The sequence below is a fragment of the Haliotis rubra genome, unplaced genomic scaffold (genome assembly GCF_003918875.1).
Source record: "Haliotis rubra isolate DU_JTF1 unplaced genomic scaffold, ASM391887v1 Scf129, whole genome shotgun sequence".
Lineage (NCBI taxonomy): Eukaryota > Metazoa > Mollusca > Gastropoda > Lepetellida > Haliotidae > Haliotis > Haliotis rubra.
Window position 1 is genome coordinate 1,771,547 of NW_025765214.1, and position 24,975 is coordinate 1,796,521.

The following is a 24,975-nucleotide window of genomic DNA, read 5'->3' on the forward strand; positions in this document are numbered from 1 at the left end:
AGGCTTTATATTCTTGGAAGAGCGTATAGTAAGTTGCGCTGGAAGTAGTATAAAATGTTAACCGGAAGCGGAAAGTTCAATGTTGTGAGAGAAAATTGCATTGCTGTCTGCTGTGATAATTGTAGGTGTTTCCGCAACAATGATGGGCGTTTGATAGCCGCTAACACCTATTTTGTGCACAATATGATCAGTTTATGTTAACGTAAACATGAACGCTGACGTTGAAACCCATATTCGCCAAAATCACACATGGCAAAAACTTCCAGCCAACATCAAACAGGTAAGGCTGTCACACCCACCCCTTGGACTTGTTGGAGTTCCACGTTCTCTTGGTCCATGACATGATGTGAAGAGAAATTGTTTATTTTGATGTTCTGATTTACATTCCTAATGTATGCATCCTATAAGGATTTTGACAAAGGCTATTTTCGGTCAGACGTAGTTGTTTTGCCCCCGGTTATTAAATAATAAATATCCCAAATATCTATATCCTGTTGAGATATTTTCCCCGAAAACATAGAGTGTAAGTCTTATCGTCTTATATTTGTACAATATTATTGTCTACATATCTCTTTGTGGCATTGCCATTTGGAATGGGTAAATGCCATCCTTTCTGCAACTGGTTTGAAGCCTGAATTGTAGAGAATTTGGTTTTGTAGTTAACATGAAACTAGTAGTAGTGCATGTATCTGTGTATCAAAACAAAGACCAACTGTGAATAATGACACGGATCTGTTTTCATGTAGAAGACATATTTCCTGGGACATTGATTTTCGTTCATACTGTTCTAATGATTGTTTTCATATTTGATAAATTATAGACCGCCGCCATATAGCTGGATTCTTTTTCAGAAGAAGTCCTCCTTGGGGTACATATAAGCATTTAAATGTCCATTTTAAATCCTACGACAGTTGTAACTATATTTTTTCAATAAAATATTTACAAAACAAAAAACTTTGTCTTGTGAGTTTTGTCTTGTGAGACCACCCCTACAGGGCCCCACCGGCCCCCCTACAGCCAAGAGCAGGTAACTCTCGCCGTCTACCTCGTACCTCACTTTTCATGCTGTCGTCCTGTTGAATAGACGTGCGTGCTGTTCCTTTCGAGATTGCTCTCCCACCGATACGATGAGTGTTAAAGAGTCTCAATCTGTATGTATGGTTCCTTTCTTTACGCACAGGCGTCAGATGGACTTCATATGTTGATATTCTCATTCATCTTTTGTTGTAACTTTGCCGTGGGTTCTCTGTTTTCCAGCCTTGTGGCAGGCAAAATGGCGGACCACGCATTCGTGGTTTCCTTGCTACATGTTCTTGGTAGCTTGTAGTAGGGAGTTCATATATTATGTTTGCATATTATATGGTAGGCTTGCCTAAATTCTCTCTCTTTTCAGCGAATTTGGTGGTAAGTCGTTGAGTAATTTTGATAGTGTTCGTTTCGTATCACTCAACTTTACTCATTAGTATCAGGGATAATCTACAACATAGAGTTATATAGTCTCCCTGCTAGCATGTACACGCAGGTGCGGCTAGCCTTTTTCTGCTTTGCATTGTATGTTTAGTATTTAAATTGCTGTAGCTTGTAGCATTTAAATATCACCCGTGCGTTTTATTTATTGCTATTTACTTGTGTTTATATGTTTGCTGCCTCACAGTTCTTGCTAGTAACACTGGCGTGCAGTTTAAGCCCTGTGCATTGTGCCGTGCACACTGCCGCCACAGGATGGTCATAAGGTGTGCCTCCGGTGTTTAGCCGAGGACGCTCACGACGCTCAAGGATGTTCATAATAAGCGCCCTTGCGTCAATATTCCTGTTACATTATGTTGTGTTATGTTACACATATACACATTTCATACATTTACACACGATGTGGCTCATAGTGGCCGAGGTTGTGTTTTTTGCCTGGGTTTCTGCGCCTCATGCGCATTCTTTCAGGCACACAGATTTGATGTTTTTCACTAATCTGCTTCAGGCTGGGGATAATATTTGATGAAAGGTTTCTAAGGAAATCCCTTTATTGCCCCCCCCCCTACGTCTCCCCCACAAACAATGTTGCTACACTAACGATTGATTTTTTACTTATAGCAGCAGCGGAGATCGTCGGTGCATGCTCTTATCTCAGACGTGGTTTCCAGACTCCGAAAGGAGATTGGTACCCAGTCTACGGGTAGAGGTTGCATCGGTGCATCAATTTGAGGAGGTCCCGACCCGAGCTCTGGCTCCGGGAAGGGTCCGACCTCCCGGGGACGATCGGACCCGAGCTTCGGCTCCGGGGACGCTCTGAACCTGGGGACTAGCACCGACCCGGGCTTCGGCCCCAGTATGGCGCAGATCCTCGGCGCCGGTAGCTCAGGTCTCGGCCTGATGTCTATCGACGCCCAGGCCAGGAGGCTGTTGAGTGTGACCTGCCGGCACCTCGACGCACCCTAGGTCTACCCGTGTACAAACCCTGCATTGCCAGGCTACACCCATGTGTCTCGGGACCCGTTGGACTCTCTAAACCTGGGGACTAGCCCCGACCCGGGCTTCGGCCCTGGAATGGCGCAGATCCCCGGCGCCGATAGCTCAGGTCTCGGCCTGATATCTATCGACGCCCAGGCCAAGAGGCTGTTGAGTGTGACGGAGATACCGATCACCTCGACGCACCAAGGTCTACCCGTGTAAACCAGGGGAACCCTGCATTGTCAGGCTGCTCCCAGGTGTTTCGGGATCGGGGTTCGAACTCGAACCGCCGACCCGAGCACTTATATATATATATATCGGTCACCTCGATGCTCCGAGGTCTGTCTGAGTGCTTGGGATACCTTGATTTATCAGGCTTCTCCCATGTGCCTCGGAACCGGGCTTCAGGCTCGTACAGTGGACAAGTCGATTTGAGCTTCGGCTCTTTTCGCTACTTTGAACTTACCACTAAGTAGGTTCGTCCCTGAGGCAAGTGTGAGATAGAATCGTGGCTGTGTTGCCTCAGGTGTTGTTCACATCGAATACCCGAACTGTTGGAGTTCACCTGCCGGAGGGAAGCCTGCTTCTAGCAAGGCATCCGGGACAAGGCGTCACACTCTACCGTCAGTCTGCCGTTGTATGCTCCACTCGGCGCAGCTCTCATCTCTGCTGAGGGAGCTGGTGGAAAGGGGAAAGAGCGCCGGTGATTTTTCATCAGTGACTCTGGGCGGCATCTGACGGAGGTCAACTCTCATCTGGCTAGGGACTGCATTGTAGCTGTGCCAGCCAAATGATGAGTTGGGTTATGGGCCTATGGTGCCCGGGACTGTTTCGAGGAATACGGAAGTCTGTCGAGCTTCTCGTTAATTCCCCAGGTGCCCAGGCACCGGCAAACGTTATGTTGCCGACTTCAGGGGTTTACTGTATTCTGCCACAAACCCCGGTCGGAGCGACGCACGCCAGTGTCGGCTTTCCGGGAGACGGTGAAAATACTCCGGGCCGAGATCCAGTCTCTGCTGGGCAAGGCAACCAGTGAGGTGGTTTCCAATGGTCAGGAAAATGTGGGGTTTCACTCCATTTATTTCCTCGTTGCCATTAAGAACGGAATGTTCAGACCCATTCTCATCTGAGAGCTGAACAAGTTAATAGAGGTACTGTCCTTCAAGATGGAGACACCTCGCTGGGTGATCTCATCTGTCGAGACAGGGGATTGCAGCACATCAATCGACCTCGAGGTCGCGTACCTCCTTGTTCCATTGCACCCTGATTTCAAGATTTACCTTCAGTTCTTGTTCGACGGGACGTGCTACCAGTTTCGTGTGCTCCCCTTAGGCTACATTACGGCGCCAAGGGTGTTCACCAAATTGAGGTTTATTACAGCCCAGTTAGCCAGATCGCAGTGCCGGTGTTCTCACCCGTACCTAGGCGACTGGCTCATCGTGGTTTGGGAATAACTGTTGAGTCTGGGAACCTCACGATCAGTGTTGGTCACTCTTACGAAACTGGGCCGAATTGTCAACCTCACGCAGTCAGATGGACAGACGTCAGGCGTCTCTCCGAGAGGCTCCCCCTGGAGACACCGTCGCTCTCAGTCCAGCCAGATACATCCCTGCCGGGTTGGGGCGATGTTCTGGGCGGCCTGCGGTCTCTTGACGACGAAGTCACAACCTGCACATCAATGTGCTGGAATTGACAGCAGTCAGGTTGGTGTTCGATCCGGAACGCCGGGATTCGAACCCGTTTAGTGTTTTGATAGGTGGGGCGCGCTGGTGTGCAGATAGGGGGATTTCATAATGACTGTAATGAACGAACGAAAGGGATCCATACGGGTACCCATGTGTTCTGTTTGGTGGCGGGAAGACTGGGGAGTCTGCTAGCAAACAGACTTTATCTCGTTGGCTTGTTTCCGTAATTGTTCGGTTATAATGCTAAGGTTTACCTTTCCCGAGGTTGAAGGCAACTGCTAGATGGTTTGTTGGCACCTTCCCGAGGGGTTGAAGGCCAGACTTGACACGTAGGGCAGATGCCGCTTTGTTGGCAAGGGTACACCACCCTGACCAAGCACTGCTCAATGAAGAGATCGGTTCTGTCGGTTCTTTGGAGCCGGCAGAACCCTTCATTCGCCATTACTGACTTGTTAGTGTAATAGTGAGCCAACACATGTTCGGTTTGGTATGCTTTTCGCAGGTATTCAGGTTAGTTTTTGAGCCAACACATGTTCTAACCTTTTCAGGGATTTTGTACGCTAACCGCTTTTTCCGCCTTCCTGAGACTTCGGTATTTGGGAGTCTGTGTTCATCAGCACTTTGTTGGATGGTGATCAACACTTACCCTCCTCACACCCGAGAGTGTTTGGTGGGGGTGTTTTATCCTGTTTTTCACTCATACAATGCATGGCGTTTGTACTCGTTCGATTTCCCCAGAAAGTTTTTAGCGAGGCTAATAATTTCTCTGGGTTTTATCGAGGTCCCGGCAAGCCCTCTTCCAAACAGGAGGGGTGCATTCGAGCATTAGTTTGCAGTACTTATTAGCTCGACTCTTTTTACGCTTTCCCTACCCTTATACCTCTCGCCACGCTTCTCTGGTTGGAGCTATATTAGGGTTGGGAGTTGTTTCGGCATGTCCCCATACATTCCTTTCCATTGTAATGGTTGGGGGTGGGGTTTTATGTCATAATTGATTTGAACCAATTGACGTATAAGCTTGGACTCTCTAGTTCCCGCCCTAGCCACCCCCCGCCTGATTGACATCAGCGGTCAGGTGTCTTGGTAAGTGTGTTTTTTCTATTTCCGTATTGGTTGTAGATTTCACTCCACCACGGGTTTAGTTGTTGCCAGACAGAATGCCACTCCCATCTCTAATATCTTTGGGAGTCTGTCATATGCTTATATGTACCCCAAGGAGGACTTCCTCTGAAAAAGAATTATACAAACCTGTAGAGGTTATGAATTCTTTGAAGAAAGTCCTCCTTGGGGTACGGCCCACCCGCCTCCCTTCATTCTGTCTGACACGTTCAGCATGAAAAGTGAGGTACGAGGTAGACGGCGAGAGTTACCTGCTCTTGGCTGTAGGGGGTCCGGTGGGGCCCTGTAGGGGTGGTCTCACAAGACAAAACAAGTTTTTTGTTTTGTAAATATTTTATTGAAAAAATATAGTTACAACTGTCGTAGGATTTAAAATGGACATTTAAATGCTTATATGTACCCCAAGGAGGACTTTCTTCAAAGAATTCATAACCTCTACAGATTTTTATAAATATTGCTGAGTGCGGCGTAAAACTAAACTCACTCACTCATATTTGATAAATGCTGTATCAAAATGTGATGTTAATATTAATATTAAAATTGTCATTAAGAATTTTGATATCATTTGTCTCCCTAAAAATGACCTGATTCTAACATTTTAAGTGCTATGGCAGTGACACTATCAAAAATGATATCTCAACTATGATGATTAAGCAAAACAGAAGATAGCAAAATATTTTGTAAGGATAATTAATCATATCTTACGATACAACTTACAAGAAATGTGTATGTCATGATTTGTGTATGTTATCATGGTTATTATTTGCCCTACATTGTTCACTACGTTGTTCAGCTAATGAATGTGATAATATTGATGTTGTATATTTCATAAGTGGATATCTTTCTTTTTCAGAGTTTTGGGAATTCTCAAAGAGAGTATGACAAGGCAGTTGTGAATTTTAGTGTTAAAAATCAGCTTCGATACAAAGGAAGTCTTGGTAACTATATTTTTCTCATGATTTATATCTGTGTATAACTAAGTGACATGCACTGGAATCATAAGCCTGATTATTTTGATGATTTGTCATCTGAAACAGTTTTATATGTGATTGTGTTTAAACAAGATAATATACCAGCAACAGTTGTTTTCATGGTCAGCATAATCATGATGCTTTGTAGTTAAATGATTGTCAGTTTCTCATAAGAACAAACTCTAAACGTATATCATGTAAATAAAGAATTTGAAATGAGATTTTGTACACATGACCAATTTCAGGGATTATTGTGATAATTTCTGCAAATATAAGTGCAATGGAAATTAAACTGGACAGTCTACTAGCTTGACTACTGATAACATCTCCAAAATGCTCAAAATTTTACCAGCCCTAAGAATACCTTTACCATCAGTGAAACTTCCTGAGTCTAATCACCTTGAGATTATTTTTATCCCAGATTTCATATGCAGAAATGATCTTGGTTTACGATAATAATTTGTGGTTTATAATTCCAGTGCGGCATATACGAAAGGATGAGCGTCGTTACTACTGAGGACCTCCTGCAGTACAGCCGGGATCACTTAATGTTGTACCCCTACCACCTGTCTGATGTAGTGGTGAAAGGACTGAGGATTTCCCCATTCATCTACTACACCAATATGATGCAGGATATCATGACACAGGAGAAGAGTTACGACTCCCTCCCTAACTTCACTGCCGCAGACTGTGAGTAGAAGGAAGTTTAAACTGAAACATTTTCTGTGGAAATTAAGATCAGCTTGATCTTTTAAACACTTTTTCTTCTAAGACCAAATTTTATTAGTTGTTAGATTTTCGTCATGCCGAAGATCCAGGTTTGATGCCCCACATGGGTACAATGTATGAAGCCCATTTTTGGTGTCCCCCCACCTTGATATTGCTGGAATATTGCGAAAAGCGGTGTAAAACCAAAATCACTCACTCACTATTGCTACGTCATGTGTTATTTTCTTTATTTACATTATCATGCTCATTAAATATGCGAAGTATGTTTCATGCAAACACAACTGTTGACCATTTTTGTGGTGCCATGAAAACTTAATTTATGAGAAAATCTTAAAAATGTAATGTCTCTTGTCCATATGTCTGGATTGTCACCTAAGCATATTAAGTTAGACATGTGGTTGATTCCTTCTGGTTGTGTTTATAGCTGGACTTTTAAGAGTTGGATGCTTAAGTAAAACTATTCAATTTCTGTTTTATACAGGCCTGAGACTTCTAGGTATTGGCCGCAACCAGTACATTGATCTCATGAACCAGTGTAGGTCATCAAAGGTAGGAAGGTGTCACTGAATGCTCTTATTAAGATACTGTCTCACATTGGAAGAATATTCTGTAAACTTGTCCCTGTATATGGTATCCCTGACATATTGCTGTTGCAGAGTAGAAGGTAAACTAAATAATGACTTTTGTTAAAAATTATACTTCAGGCACCATTTTTATGTTGAATTTTAATTTTTTTTCTCCATGAATTATTAGCTCATGAAATATAATTCAGTCCCAAGGATCAAAATAGGGCTTAATTTGCATGCCATGGCATGGATGATTTGCCTTGGTGGCATGACTAAAATTATCAGAATAACATGCACCATTTAATGCAAAATGCTATAAATTTGACCAACTGAAATGATTCTAAACCTATTTTTGCACCCATCAAACTGTTTATCGGTGGCACTCTACATATCACAGCCTAATATAAGTGGGGCAATATTGAATGCCAGTGTGCATAACAGGAAATCCTGTTTTGGTTGATAACGTAGTTGTGGGTTAGTGTATGGGTCCAGGACAAATGAAGCTGAACACTCTTGACAGTCTTTAGGAAATCCTGCTCTCAAGTTTACAGGTTTACATGATGTTTACTGGTTTATTTAAGGGACTGTTCATAATTTATGGCAGGGGTTGGGTGGGTTGGGGTTTGGGGTGGTGGTGGGGTGATGATGATTTTACTAAGGGGGTTCACCCATTTTTGTTCTGGGGAGCTGGGGGGTCAGCAATTTTGTATATAAGATTATGTTTAAAATTATGCTTAGAAATTATGGGAAGGGGGGGGGTGTCATTGATTTTGTACATGACATGCAAGGGAGGGGGTCCACTTATTTTGTCCATAAATATCATCACCACCCCTAGTAGCCATAAATTATGAATGGTCCCTAACAATAAATTGAGATGACATAATTGTTGGGATGTTTTAAGTTTAATTGGATCATCAAAAGTATGAGCACATTTATTTTCACAAAAGCACACCTAAATAATCTGTCTGGTACACTGCGGCACCCTTTAAAAAAATTGCATGTCTATCCCTGAGTCTGAAACATGTATGATGCTGTGTGTTGCAGAAATTCTTCCGTAAGAAACCAGTTCGAGAGTTGTTACCTGTCCAGCCAGTGGAGACAGCGAGTATTGAATCTTGGTGGATTGTGAACACAGGCTACATCACAGAAGATGACATCAAGGTACAGTAAACATTCAGCTTGTTTGGACGTGATGAAAGTTGGGAGGAGATTAGTACCTTGGGGTTGTTCTGGGGTTTGATGGTATGCTTGGGACAAACGTTTGAGTGTGTCATGTTTGAAATTACATTATCTGTCTTATGCTGTACTTACCTCAGTTTGTGATGCCACATCATTCCAGATGTGTGCTCAACCAGAGAAGACTGTGATAGACTCCATCATTGACAGCGGTCCACAGACAGCAGGGGACCAGGATAAAGATGTTGTACATAGTGAGTAACCATGGTAACAGATCAAAGAACATCGACTAGTTGATCAACACTGATTATACATGCAATGGGTGTTATTAGTATTTGCAATAACTGATCACTTGCTTTTGAAACATTAACTGCCTCCAGAGTAAATGTTCTTTGTGATATTATGTTTCAGGTTTGTATAGGAAGGGGCTGGTGTATCTAGATGTTCCTATGGCAGATGAGGATTGTATCATAGGTAGGTCTTGAAGAGTGTTTGGCTGGTGTGGAATCAGGAAGGACTTTGATTAACATGATTAGCTAGGATGATTCCATAAATCACCAGTTTCTCATGATATGATTGAAAATCCCCATTAACACGAGGACTGGTTGGTCACAATGTCTGTGGGGTAGCCTAGTGGTTAAAGCACATCAGGAGAGCCGAAGACCTGGGTTCGATTCCCTAAATGGATACAATGTGTGAAGCCCATTTCTGGTGCCCCATGCCGTGATATTGCTGAAATATTGCTAAGAATAGTGTAAAACCTCACTCACTCACTCACTCACAATGTCTGCAGAGTGTGAATGGTACTTGGTAGAATGACCACTACCAGAACACAACTCAGAACTTAGGATGATGTGCAAGTTGCCATGGTGGGGACTGTTGCCAGCATCAGTAATCAATGATTGTTTATGCCTGCAACATTTTACATTGATAGTAATGATACATGTAATATGAACTTGATGGAAACGTAGTTTTCAGTATCAGAGATTGTGTGTGTTAAAGTTACATGTCTGCTGAAGGAAGTGGAGAACAACATAGTACAATATAGTGTGTTGTGTTGCATTTCAGTGCCTCCTCTGGAAGGGTTTGTGATGAATCGAGTTCTAGGGGACTACTTTGAAACGTTGTTGTACAAGATCTTTGTGTCTATAGATGAACACACTACTGTTTCTGAGGTATGCCAATCCCATTATCTTGTGATGTAAATAAACAGAGAACATGGTCTATAACCACTACCTATGATTATTTATCAAGATGGAAATTGCTAATTTCACACAATTTGTTTTCATAATTTCTCTGTGTTTTCTATTGCTTCTGTCTTTGAAAGTTGTACATGAAGGTTTTACATCATTAAAACAATTACGAGCTAGAAAGAAAACATGATTCAGACATTTGTTCGTTTGAATAATTGCTGTCCTACACACATTTGGCCTAAAATGTTTACAGTTCTGGGAATACAAACATAAAACTTCAAGATTGTTTTACCTTATGATTATTGTGCTTGTTTCCCAGCTGGCCAGTGTTCTACAGATAGATCTCCAACTAGTAAAGGTGAGCAAGTAGTGTATGGTTTTTACCCACAAGGGAACATTGTGTCCCCACCTGTGATTTTCCTTGAAGATAGCTACAAGTGGCATAAAACGACTCTCACCCAATGTCTTTGTCTGCTGAAACATTAGAATGTAATCATTACCATCTCGATTTGGGTTATCCAGAAATCTTTGTTTCTTCATCATTATAACATGTTTACTTCACTTTGTGTGTTTGTTTCTTATTGAACGCCGCACTCAATATTTAAGCTATATGGCGGCGGTCTGTAAATAATCGAGTCTGGACCAGACAATCCAGTGATCAACAGCATGAGCATTGATCTATGCAATTTGGATACAATGTGTCAACTAAGTCAGCGAGCCTGACCACCCGATCTCATTTGTTGCTTCTTACAACAAGCATGGGTAGCTGAAGACCATTTCTAACCTGGATCTCCATGGGTTGTTTACTTAGTCTATTAACTCTTAGGTAACAAATGGTCACTGTGTTAAACATTTTCTTCTATCTGAAAAACTAATCTTTGTGATAAATTGATAAAGATTGCCTACATTTGTTATGGAGTTGGCAGACATAAATCTGTTGCTTCCATCTTCAGTGTCTGTTTCTTAAGACTTTGAAATGCTAACATGTAGAATGCCTGTTTTCAGAATGCCGTGTCTATGTACTGTAGACTAGGGTTTGCTAAGAAGAAAACAATTGACCTCAACCCGTACGAAGTACACCCTTCCTGGACACAACAAGCTCCCAAGACAGCTAAGACCCCAGTTATGCAGAAGTAAGAAATGGGGAGACTTCTAGATGTCTTTCTTAGTCATTGTGTTATGTGACCATGCATTGTTGGCAAATAGACGTATCAGAGTGGATATCTGAATCTGCTATGCTGTCTGAGACTGCCACATTATCCAAGCACTAAAGCAAGCAATGGGAGATTTGGGATGTGTTCATCTGAAAAATTTAGAAGGTTATTGATATCATAAGTTTTGGTATTCTGTGTGCACATTTTCTATGATTTTCTGCAATTGTTGATGTGAGTTAAGCTATTTTCAGTGATATGTTTAAATTTAATATATATATATATATATGGGGTAACCAAAACAGAATCAATTTTAGGTGTTTAATAAGTAAGTACTGCAGATTTTGAATTGTTTCAGGTAATATTCCTGCTATTGTACTTCTTATGGGCTGGTAGTTACAGCTGCTTAACAGAGTTGTGTCCATTATATGGTCTCTGACACCACTTGTAGGTTGAAATTAGAGATTCAGACTTAAAATGATCCTTGTGTTGCCAACACACAGTTAGTTCTACCAGTGTTAAACATCTACAACTGGCATCACATTTCTTCTCTCAGTACAATCAGACTGGCTGATTATGACTGAAACCTTGCATGTAATGACATACTTTTGGTAGGTCACAGACCATGCTTCAGTGTTTCCGCTGGCTTTGCGACCGGCTAACATTTGAAATACTGGTCATTTTAACTGGTCAAGTAATCATGCTTTTCAGTGTGCGCGAGACCTTGCACCCTAACAACCAGTCAGAAATGTAGAAGCTATTACAATGCTTCAATGCCACTATTTTTAGCCTGGGGTTTTCCAAAACTGCTATTTTTTGTTTGACAACACCTCAATGTCATTATGAAAACTTAACCTTTTTCGAGGAAAAATAAAATTGACAGAGGTAATTACAAAATTGATTTTAAAATTTGCCAGACATGATGACCGACAGCCTTAGAAAATTCCAGACATTCAAACTTTGTACCTGTCAGAGTCCGGTATATACCAGATAATGGAAACACTGATGCTTGTTCTCATACAATGTCCAATAGTTGTTGCTTCCTCATTGCAGATCTAGTCAGGATTTGTTGATTGACCTGAGCAATGCAATGGACGTTGATCTGACAGTCAGTGATCACTTCGAGTCCGATAACCTCAACTCCAACTCCAATGCAGATGCATCCTCCATTGAAAGTGCAATAGGTAGGTTTGTACCTCAACACCCCACTCACCCAGGTTTTGGTCTGATACTGAAATTTATTCTTGAAACATTTTGATGTGACAGTGATGAAGGTTTAAGTTAAAGCATGAGGAGTTGTTAAATTACCATGATTACTGAATGTTACAGGGCTCCAGATAGATGCGTATCTGTGTAAATTATGCATGGATAATTCAGATATACGCATAAAAAGTCGAATTAATGAGTGAAAGATATGCATAACTTTCTCAGAATAGGAGTAAGATTTTGTTTACATGCATGAACCAAACCTGTCAAAATATTGTTTAAGTCCTACACATCCGATCTTAAGAACTCGAATAGTGTTGGTTGTCTGTATTGAAGCGAAGATTGTCAAGTTTGTCTGTTTGATCTCTGTTAATATTTCTAATTCACGTTCGTTTCACAATTTGTTTAAAAGCTAGCCTTTAAACAGCGTCACTATCACAATGTTTCCGGTCAGTATCAGCAATAATACAGCTTTGAGGCTACTGTTGATTACTTGATGGCCTTAAACCAGCGTAGGAGAACATTTAATGCGCTCAACCCGCATTGTCATATATTTCCTGTCGTCTGCAGTAACAATGACTAACCCAAAGAAACTTGTCGAGCTTTTTTAAAGGAAAACTGTTTCAATTAGCAAGGAAAAGTAATAAAACCATGCTACCTGTGAAATACTGTTCCTTTTATTTCCATTTGGTATTTTACTCCTCAATTTTTATTGATTATATACCCCCGAGTCATAATAATTATCTGGAGCCCTGATGTTAAACATTAGTGAATTCATTGCCCCCCTACTACAAACTAATACTGTGAACAATTTCTTGAAATTGTCTGTGAAATTAGATCATGATTACCCTGACAAGTGTCATTTTTATTTGTCATATCATAATCATTAAGGTTTAAGATTACAAATTAGACAGTTCACTGTTGCTGTTGAGTGCTACGACAAGTTGAAAATGTTGTCATTATTTTGTCCCGTGGCTTGATGTATATTTTTTTATGTTGTTCCCAGAACAGAGTAACCAAACATCGGGACAGAACAAGAGGATAGCCTTCCTGTTCGACTCCACCCTCACAGCATTCCTGATGATGGGAAACCTGTCTCCGGTTAGTCTCAGACATATATAATTTAATCAGTATAAAAGACTTGCTTTTTCAGGGGGCGGGGTGGCGGGGTAGCCTAGTGGTTAAAGTGCTGGCTCATCACGCCGAAGACCTGGGTTCGATTCCCCACATGGGTACAATGTGTGAAGCCCATTTCTGGTGTCCCCTGCTGTGAGTGTGATATTGCTGGAATATTGCTAAAAGCGGCATTAAGCAAACTCACTCACTCACTCTTTCATGGGCATTATAAGAGTTTTTGCTGTGTCAACAGAGCACTGGGGAATCTTATTGGTTAAAGCATTTGCTCGTCACACTAATTTTTCCCCACATGTTTACAATGTTTGACAACCATTTCTTGTAACCCTTCTGGTATCAATCTGCACTCATTCACTCTCTCACTCACTTTGAGAGTGACAGCAAGGTTTACCGTTAAATGGTACATGGTTTGTATCCAGGGTCTGAAGAGCCATGCTGTCACCATGTTTGAAGTTGGGAAACTCAGTGATGAGTCCATGGATAGCTTTCTCTCCGAGCTGGAAAAGGTATGTCCGTGGTGTAATGTGTCTTTATTATAATCTATACAATCTCTTTGACACATGTTTCAAATTGATTGATGTCTTTGTTACTGTATAATTAAGAGTCTACTATTTAGTAATGTTGGAGCTACAATTATCGAGACTCTCACTTTGATCATAGATTACTACTGTCACTACTGCACTTAATGCATAGACCTGAATGATTATAGGTTGTAGAGGTAACTATGTACATCAGATGGTCTAGCTTGGTGACTTCATTGATTGCGGTCATCATGACCCTGCTGCCTGGATCATTTCTCATACTTGGCTCTCTGGTCTGGACTTGATTACATACAGATGTCATATAACTGAAATATTGTGGACGTCAAACAACAACCTCTCTAGAATTATATTTGCTATGGTATCTTTGGGTTTCACAGTCAGTTATTATTTTCCCTGTCAGGTCGGCTCCGATGCTGAAGGTGAAGCAAGACGGTACTTCGATCATGCCCTGACATTACGTGACACGATCCACTTCCTGCGTCACAACAAGATCCTGTGTGAGGACACAGACAGTGTGAACGGTCAGGGCATTGACCTGCTGAGATGTGAGAGTCTTCTCAGTCTGGAGCCAGCCACCAGGGCCAGGGTGCTCAACAAAAACTACAGGTACACTGAGAGACATGCAGATACAGACACACACAGGCAGATAAACCGATATGGGAGGGTGGGGGTGGGAGTTGGTGGGGCAGACGAATAAACAGACATCAAACATGCACACACAGACAAATGCACTAGCACATGCACAGACTCACATACACAGAGAGTGTTAGTTGTGTGCTGCTAACAATGTACGTAATGAACTGTAATACGTAAAACCTAAATAAAACTGTCACCATCTTAGAATTAGATTTATCCAAATATAGAGGTTAACAGTTTGATTTTGTTAACTCTTGAAGTTTTTTTGGGTGGACTCATTAATGTTTACTTATGTCAATGGTCTACCATCTTGTAATGGTAAACTGTAAGCTGTTGAATTAACAGTGAGATATTGTTTATAATAAATAGTCTACTGGTGTCTATGGCTCCGCTGAGTAACGAGATCCGCCCAGTCAGCAGCTGTGTGCCACAGCATATAGGACCAGCCATTCCAGAGGTGAGAAGCAGTACAACAATGCTGAAACCTGGCTTTCTTCTTCCTGCATCTCAGAAGTAGATCCCAGGCAGTATTGGCAACTTGTTAGGTCTTTTAAGCAAAAACGGTTGCAAAAGTCCAATACCAACTGCAAAAGCGATATAGAATCTTTGGCCTCTCCAAATATTATATAAAGTGTCTTTTTGTCAGCATTGATTTTGTTTCTGGTAAGCTTACCTGTGTCGACTACCGTTTAAAATAGAATGCAAGTATTTACGATACACAACTCCTCACCTATGCTCTGTTTTTAAACACTATCAATATGCATGATTGAAGGGAGAGAACTCTTCTCCTTCTAGTCTAATTTTTACTGTGTCAGATACCAGAACTCTCCTGTATTTGGATTAGAGGTTTCTGAAATGCTATTTGCATATTTATTCATGTTATTCAAAGCACTTACACATATTTTATACATATCACTGGTAACATATGTATTATAATGTGAAATTAGCACTGTGTGTTCACAATGCAGCTTTGTGTTGTTCCAGGTGAGCTCGGTGTGGTTCAAGCTGTACCTGTACCACCAGACTGGCTGTGGCCCCCCCTCTCTGCTACTTGTGAAGGGCACGAAACTCCGTAAACTACCTGCAGTGTTCCAGGTAACACTCCTCCCTCCTCTAGCAGAGATGCTCAATCATCATATTAACTGAAAAACTTTTAAAAAGCATAGTGGAGTTTTTACTCTAATCAGTAGCAAGTGAGGGGAAGTTTGTGTCCAGGTGTGACAATAGGAATGAGGACTCAAAGTCAGACAAACATGTGATGCCTTCATGCCTCTCTACCACATACCAACTTCTCTGTTTTCTTTCAGTTCACTGAAAATTATTTCCTAAACTCTGTTTTCTTAGTGGATCAGTATTTGCAATTGATGATTTTGTAGCACTGACTCTGAGCAAATGTAAGTGGAGGTCATGTTAAGGATGGTGAAACGTTTTATTCTGATAGTATCATATTATTTGCAGTGCTAAGCGATTAATTACATTTTGTGTCACCGAATTATAAAATACATTCCAGAACTTTTAAACTATTAGTGTAGTGAGTGCCAGATTTCTTATTTCAGAGATATGAGCGTCTACTGGTGACGACATGGGGACATGATCCGGGCATCATCGCCACCTCCAATATTCTCCTCACTCTCAATGATGCTCTCACACATTCAGCAGTCTTTGTACAGGTAACATCAGCTTGCTTACTGTAACACTTCAGAGACATTGTTCTCAGACGTTTGCTTTTGGAAAAATAGTGTATGTTGGTTGCCTTTTTGTTTTATAAGTGTGTTAGGTATGAAGAAATGTGTTGGTGTGTGTCGTAATTCCTTGTGTGTCTGTTTCCTAGGGTCATGGCTACATGAATGATGGAGAAACCTTGCAGATACCTTTCCCTCTCAAGAAAGATGAACCAGGTAATGTCAGGCAATTAAAATATACAAACATGTTCTGGAAAATTGTTGTACCTAATAAGAATATTTCTGAATGGTTAAAAGAAAGTGAGCTAAACTCACTCTGAAAAAGGGTCAAATTTGTGTCTGATGTTAATGGTGGTTTGAAAATTGTACCAGTACGTTGTTGAAGGAAATTTAAACAGGTAGATACTTCAAATATAGAAACATTTACAAATAGATTATTCGGATATTTTTCTCTTCCTATTTTACAGTCCACCTTCATATTTAATTTGGTTCTATTTTTTCTTATCCTGACTCATGATCTTTTGCTTATCTCCCTTTCCTTCCTTCGAATGGTAGTGGAAACACTTGAATTCCTTGAAGTTCCTGAAGCGGATGTAAAAATACACTCACCCACGAGTTACCTCCCTTTTGCCCTTTTCCCGCGCAAACAGTCGTGTGACCAGCCTTACTTGTCACTCTCTGCCTTTTTGGATGGTTGGGCGAGCACTGGAGTCCCATATACGGCATTATATGGGGGCGCGGTGGGCGTCGAACTGGCTAAAGCGCCAGGCTAGTGATCCAGCGAGCTTGAGGTGACTGGATCGAGCCCACCTGTGACAGGGTGTAAAAACCTTGGAGTCAACTTTGTGTGCAGACTCTTTCAGTGTTGTCACAGCCCCTAGTGTACAGTACACAACCCTGTGCACTTAAAAGAACCCACGAATCCGTTGGTATATGACCAGATGGTGGCCACATGAATACGTGCAAACACCTGGTTGCGGGTACAGCAACGTGCAGTAAACTTGGACAAAGTACTGTGACTATGTCACAGTATGTGACTTTGAGACTTATGCAAGGTGGAAAGGCTTCATTGCAATGAAAGCTACTCATCCTCAAGTGGCGGAATACCTGTGTCATCTTAGACAGACCAGACATCTGAAAGGTTTGACATTATCTACATACCTCGCTGCCATCAGTACAGTGATTACCATGAAATTAGGCATCAAGTTGACGAAAGTACCAGAATTACTTGCTCTGCTGAGATCTTTTAAACTGGAGGACCAGCAAAAGAAGTTCAGAGCTCCGGCCTGGGATCTGAATGTAATTCTACGTCATCTTACCAGTGATGCCTACAAACCTCTAGACCAGACTACCTTCGAGCTGCTGTCACAGAAGACTCTGTTCCTGCTTGCGCTAGTCAGGGCAGCTCGAATATCAGAGATACATGCGCTGGACTTTGGTCGAACCAGATTCGACACAGGGCAACATGCTGCAGTTCATCTAGGACTTAGATGGGACTTCATTGCCAAGAACCAACTACCTGGCCAGCCAGATAGACAGTTCCCCGTGCCAGCGCTATCTACAATCCTCGGACCAGTGGATATAGAGGACTTATCCTTGTGTCCGGTCAGAGCCCTGGAGATATATCTTCAAAAGACTAAGACAAGGAGACAAAAATTCAAGTGCCTGTTCATCCCATTATCCACAGAGACATCAGCAGAAGTCTCAAGAACGACGATATCGTTCTGGATGAGAGCCGTCATATTGAGAGCCTATAAAGCAGCAGGACTAGAACCTCCTAGAGCTTCCAACCCACATGAAGTCAGAGCACTGGCGTCAACACTGGCTCTGCATGGAAATTGCTCAATATCTGCAATTATGGAGGGCTGCTTTTGGAAATCGGACACGGTGTTTGCCAACCACTACCTCCGAGACATAGCCACTGAAGACATCTCAGGCATTCACCAATTTGGGCCTCTCATTGTAGCACAGCTACTAACGGCTCCACAAAGGTGCTGAGTTGTAAAATCTCACCTGTACGGGTAAAGATCTTACCTGTACGTGAAGGGGTTGCAACTCATTTATGATAAAGATCTTATCATAATCTATGGATTGTTATAAGATATCTAGTAATAAGAAGATACTAGTTTATCTGTAGCCACATGAATCAACATGATTCAACTTGTCTGAGACTGAAGTAAGACAAGAAAGTGGTCCCCCCGAGTTATAACGGAAGTTGGAAGAATAAGATCTCGGAAATGCCGTTTCGCAGTTCCCATGGGGGGGATACAGGACGTATCTAAGGACAGCTGATGAATCCAGGAAGTGGCTTGACCCACCACCAATCTGTCGGATTCTATAAGCAAAAGATCATGAGTCAGGATAAGAAAAAATATTAAATTTTTCAAGTAAAATTGATATTTATATACTTATCCTGACTTATGACGAGAAGCCCTCCCAACCTCCCCGCTGGAAACACTTCGGATTGCACAGCAGATCCAAGTGCATGGGCAGAAAATCAGGAGAGAGTGACAAGTAAGGCTGGTCACATGACTGGTTTGCCCGGGAAAAGGGAAAAAGGGAGGTAACTCGTGGGTGAGTGTATTTTTACGTCCGCTTCGGGAACTTCAAGTGATTCCAGTGTTTCCACTACCATTCGAAAAGAAAAGGGAGATAAACAAAAGATCATGAGTCAGGATAAGTATAAAAATATCAATTTTACTTGAAAAATTACATATTTATTTGTCTTGTCGGTTTGGCAAAGCAATAAATCAACAATGATTTGGCATATATTCATGAAACAAAATGCTAGGTTGTTAGGCACTGTCCTTGAGAGTAAAGTCAAATGCTACAACAGTATCTTATCGATGATGCATAAACACATCTGTCTGTATCCACCCATGAAGATCTGGAGTAGAATTGGTCTTCAGCATCCCATGCTAGTCGTAAGAGGTAACTAACACGATCGGGTGGTCAGGCTTGCTGACTGGGTTGACACATGTCATTGTATCCCAATTGCTTAGAACGATGCTTATAATGTTGATCACTGGATTGTCTGGTCCAACTCAATCATTTACAAACTGTTGCCATTTAGCTGGAATATTGGTAAGTGCAACATTAAACAAGAAACAAGTCTGTCTGTATCCTCGTAGGTTCACTCAGCAAAGCCCACCACAGCTGTCACCGTGTGGTCCAAGCTCTCTCCTCCAGCATCGACCTGGTGCACACCTGTGGCTTCATCACTCTCATCAGGCCCGGCAAAACATGCAGCAAATACAATGACCACTTCGCTTCTCCAATAAACAAGTCATGCTCCTTGACCTCGATTGGTGAAAACATGGAGAAACCAACCAATGGAATCAAAGACGACTTATCGGCACAAGTATTAGCATCCGAGATTGATGCTTTGGACAGTGTGGAGAGTTCTCCATCAAAGCCCTCGAAGGATAAATTGACTCTGCATCTAACGGACATGAGTGAGGACGGAGTGGGCAGCCAGCCACCAGAGGGAGACTGGCTGCTGCTGGACTGTTCCTTTGGTATACCGCTGTTTGATACTAGTTTGAACAAAGACATTTGTAATAAAATCTCTTCTTTGGGACTTTTCAAACAGGAAAGGTATGTTGTATTTTTTATGTTTCAGTTTTCAAAATGTGTTGGATTTGTTTCTTTTTATCACTCACTCGATCCACTAAAGTTGACTTCTGCAAGCCATCTTTGTCTTAAGAGGCGACCAAGAGGATCCGGTGGGCTCACTTTATAGTGGGGTTTCTTATTTATAAGTCCCATTGGCATGCTAGAAACCTATGGTACATATGGATTCAAATCTGGATTATGTTTCCAAGTTTGTCAGGTTTTGTCACAGTAATAAATGTCTAGGACCTGCATCACTTCAGGCTTTCCACACCTACTGAACCTACGTGCTGTGATGACTGGAATACTGTGTGAAGCAGTGTCAAAGTACATCTCACTCACTCTCATTCTGTTGATGAATTATCAGGCTTGTGTGAGACTGTAACTATATGATGAATATTTGTTGTCTTGGTGTAATGTACCCGTGAAGGTCTGGGTTAGAATATTGGCCTTCAGTAACCCTTGTCGTAAGAGGCGACTAACGGAATCGGGTGGTCAGGCTTGCTGACTTGGTTGACACATGTCATCGGTTCCCTATTGTGCAGATCGATGCTCATGCTGTTGATCACTGGATTGTCTAGCCCAGATTCGATTATTTTCAGACCGCCGCCATATAGCTGGAATATTGCCGAGTGCAGTGTAAAACTAACTCACTCACTTGGTGTAATGGGGCGGTGGGGTAGCCCAGTACTTAAAGCGTTCACTCGTCACACCGAAGACTGGGTTCCATTCCCAACATGGGCAGAGTGTGTGAAGCCCATTTCAGGTGTCCCCCCGCCATGATACAGGGCTCGATTTCAGAGAAGTTGACCTACTTGCACCAGGTGCAACCTACAATAAAGACCTAGTTGCACCAGCCAAATTCCAGTTGCAACATAATGTATTTAAAACGTCAGAAGTTTCGGTGCACATAAAAATATTTCCGTGATGTAGTACCCATGAAACCATACCAACACAGACACACACAGCTGATATCTATTTTCAAGAGCTGTCATAGCCGAGACGTGTCTATGAATAGCAATGTTTTGGTGCCATAGCTATTCAAAGTTTAGAAGAAAAATGAGCTGACATACTTATGCTTATAATGTTAGATTCATCATTGATTTATTTCTCAAAAATTGTTAGACTCATAACTAGGTTGCACTTTGTAATACTGGGTTGCACCAGTGCAAGTAACAAAGCACTAAATCGAACCCTGTGATATTGCTGGAATATTGGTGTAAAGCAATACTCACACAACCACTCACTTGGTGTAATGAAAGACAGAATCCTTGATATTCAAGTCATTGTTCCCTTGCAAACTGAGTCCTCCTGATTTGATCTGTATAGAACATCTGGACCTGACACACGTATTGTCACAGCAAGAACTGAAACACTGAACATGACCAGTGTTGACACAGATATGTATGTTGGTTGATGTGTTGATGGTGACAGTAGGATGTAAATAACCCCTTGTCTTTCCTTCTGTAGTCTCCAGGGTCTGCTGCATTCCAGCCGTCTGCTGTCTCTCAGACTCCTGGACTTCATCACTGAGTGGCAGGTATGTCCCTGTCTCAGCAGCAAGCCTGTCAAAGTAACCGACACAGACACAGTAACAGTCACAGTAACTTACACAGTAACTGACCAGTAACTTACACAGAGTAACAGGCACAGTAACTGACCAGTAACAGGCACAGAGTAACAGGCACAGTAACTGACCAGTAACTTACATAGAGTAACTGACAGTAGTAACACACAGAGTAACTGACCAGTAACTTACACAGACAGTAACAGGCACAGTAACTGACCAGTAACTTACACAGAGTAACAGGCACAGTAACTTACACAGAGTAACTGACCAGTAACTTACACAGTAACAGTAACAGGCACAGTAACTGACCAGTAACTTGCACAGAGTAACAGGCACAGTAACTGACCAGTAACTTACACAGAGTAACAGGCACAGTAACTGACCAGTAACTTGCACAGAGTAACAGGCACAGTAACTGACCAGTAACTTGCACAGAGTAACATACACAGTAACTGACCAGTAACTTACACAGAGTAACATACACAGTAACTGACCAGTAACTTGCACAGAGTAACAGGCACAGTAACTGACCAGTAACTTACAGAGTAACAGGCACAGTAACTGACCAGTAACTTTACACAGAGTAACCTACACAGTAACTGACCAGTAAATTACACAGAGTAACAGGCACAGTAACTGACCAGTAACTTGCACAGAGTAACAGGCACAGTAACTGACCAGTAACTTACACAGAGTAACAGGCACAGTAACTGACCAGTAACTTGCACAGAGTAACAGGCACAGTACCTTACACAGAGTAACAGGCACAGTAACCTACACAGAGTAACTGACCAGTAACTTACACAGAGTAACAGGCACAGTAACCTACACAGAGTAACTGACCAGTAACTTACACAGAGTAACAGGCACAGTAACTTACACAGAGTAACTGACCAGTAACTTACACAGAGTAACAGGCACAGTCATTGACCAGTAACTTGCACAGGTAACAGGCACAGTAACTGACCAGTAACTTACACAGAGTAGTAACAGGCACAGTAACTGACCAGTAACTTACACAGAGTAACAGGCACAGTAACTTACACAGAGTAACTGACCAGTAACTTACACAGAGTAACAGGCACAGTAACTGACCAGTAACTTACACAGAGTAACAGGCACAGTAACTTACACAGAGTAACTGACCAGTAACTTACACAGAGTAACAGGCACAGTAACTGACCAGTAACTTGCACAGAGTAACAGGCACAGTAACTGACCAGTTAGCACACAGAGTAACAGGCACAGTAACTGACCAGTAACTTACACAGAGTAACAGGCACAGTAACTGACCAGTAACTTACATAGAGTAACTGACCAGTAACTTACACAGAGTAACTTACACAGAGTAACAGGCACAGTAATTGACCAGTAACTTGCACAGAGTAACAGGCACAGTAACTGACCAGTAACTTACACAGAGTAACTAACCAGTAACTTACACAGAGTAACTGACCAGTAACTTACACAGAGTAACTGACTAGTAACTTACACAGAGTAACAGGCACAGTAACTTACACAGACAGAGTAACAGGCGCAGTAGTACACAGTAACTGACCAGTAACTTACACAGAGTAACAGGCACAGTTACTTACACAGAGTAACGGGCACAGTAACGCATTACACAGACACAGTAACTTGCTTGCACACAGTAAATTATACACATAGAAATTAATGGACACAGACAGGGTTAGGCAGCTGACTTTGTGTACTGGCGATTAGGTGCCTGGGAAAACTACTAGAATCTGTACTTTACTAAGAAAGTGTAATATGTTAACATTTGACCACTTTCTAAATGGCACTGTGTAATCATACACAGACACAGTAACTAACACAGACCAGGGTGCTGTTGTACAAAACAATCTTAGCTATGACTACCTTAAGTCTATGTTAAAGGTATGGGAGTTACGCCACCTTAGCTAAGACTACCTTAAGTCTATGTTAAGGTATGGGGGAGTTACGATCACCTTAGTGCTAAGATCGCTTTAAACAACGGCACCCTGGTAACAGACATAGAGTAATACCACAACAGTCACAGTCAGATAGCCTCCATGGTCTGGTAGAGTAGGGCATCTCATCAGAGAACAGTAGGTCCGATCCAGGGCTTGTCATACCCGACCTCCTCCATGGTATAGTGGTTAGAGCCGAAGAAGCTAAGAGATGGTACTTGAAATTACCCTGCCCAGTGGTCACCATAAAGGGGCTAAAACAAGGACTCGATTGCTTGGACTCATCCTCCTGTGTCAGAGTGGGTTATCCATGTTAAACTGCATGGTTTATCTGGGCTACCAGTATAATACAGGCATAAGTCAAGACAGGTACAAACAGTCACATCCTTGTCCCTGCATTGGTTAAGATATTTGAATTTGACATTAAACCCCATCTCTCCTAACAGCTCACCCTGGTCTCTACCCATGTGACCATGTTTGACCATCAATAGTTTAATGTCTCTGACCAACATCACTTTCACCTCTTGCTAAAACTGGCACAAAACCATACTCACCCACTCACCATAGCCCAGCCTTGTCACTCTGATCTTATTTGCATTTGACTGATGATTGATATTTGTTTGTATAGAATCCATCTGTGATATCGGAAATCGAGTCATCAGGAGTCCCAGAGGACAAGGAGGAGCACTCTGCCATCTACCCCACGCAGAACATTCTCTTCTGTGACGGGCTGCTCTCCAGATGGACCACGCTCTGATCACATGCAGTCCTAGACAGAAGTACCGCCCTAGACCAGTACAACACCATCACCAGCGACCAGGGCCACTGTCAACTGTCTGATCACATGTGATCCTAGACAGAAGTACCACACTATATTGCTACAACATCACCAGCAACCAGGGCCACTGTCAAATGTCTGATCACATGTGATCCTAGACAGAAGTACCACTCTGTACCGGTACAACATCATCAGCGACCAGGGCCACTGTCAACTTGTCTCTGCTTCAGGTTGACCATACTCTGCTCACCCGTGGTCCTTGACCGGAGTACCATCATACACATGTACTATAATCAGTGATGACCAGAGCCATTGTCAACAATCTCCCGGTGACGGGAGGGCATAATGTACAAATATTTCACACTGTGTTTGAGGGTATCTTTAGTCTCCATGTGTAATGTGTGTTCTATACATCTCATTAAGTACGATTTCTGTCAGACAAACTCTGATGTACCAATGAAGTGATCATGGCCACTGTGAATTTGATTCAAAGGGTTTCAATTCCCAACAGGTGGAGGTGAGATGAGCTTGGTCTTTGTGTTTCGAAAATTGCCCTTCACATGTTGGGTAGATATCTGAAAATTAAACATCTGACCACAAAGACCAAAGAGTTTAATAAACAAGTTTATGCTTGTCACATGGTGTGAAAAATTGTTGTTGACAACAATTGCGAAGTCCTACTATTGGGACTGTATACTGTCTGTATCTAGGCATCCTCAGGATGTGTCTTAGGTGTGATACAGTAGAAGACTGTTTGGATGTCATCTGATGCCATTTTGCCAGTCTGTATTCAGACATTGTAAAAGCATTTATAGTTATAAATCCTGCTCTAGA

The 24,975-nt window shown here is 42.1% G+C and overlaps 1 protein-coding gene across 1 annotated transcript; it reads left to right on the forward strand.

Moving 5' to 3' along the window:
- The first annotated feature begins 74 nt into the window (after nt 1-74).
- On the forward strand, nt 75-24,975 carry LOC124266935 (protein FAM91A1-like). Its single transcript, XM_046701783.1, is given in 22 exon segments — nt 75-280; nt 6,100-6,184; nt 6,697-6,731; nt 6,733-6,907; nt 7,428-7,495; nt 8,557-8,673; nt 8,852-8,942; nt 9,100-9,162; nt 9,757-9,863; nt 10,201-10,239; nt 10,887-11,014; nt 12,086-12,216; nt 13,245-13,339; nt 13,792-13,878; nt 14,315-14,520; nt 14,920-15,007; nt 15,535-15,645; nt 16,107-16,220; nt 16,382-16,448; nt 19,364-19,829; nt 21,315-21,384; nt 23,992-24,975. Coding segments are annotated over 22 exon segments (2,544 nt in total). The 5' UTR covers nt 75-208; the 3' UTR covers nt 24,121-24,975.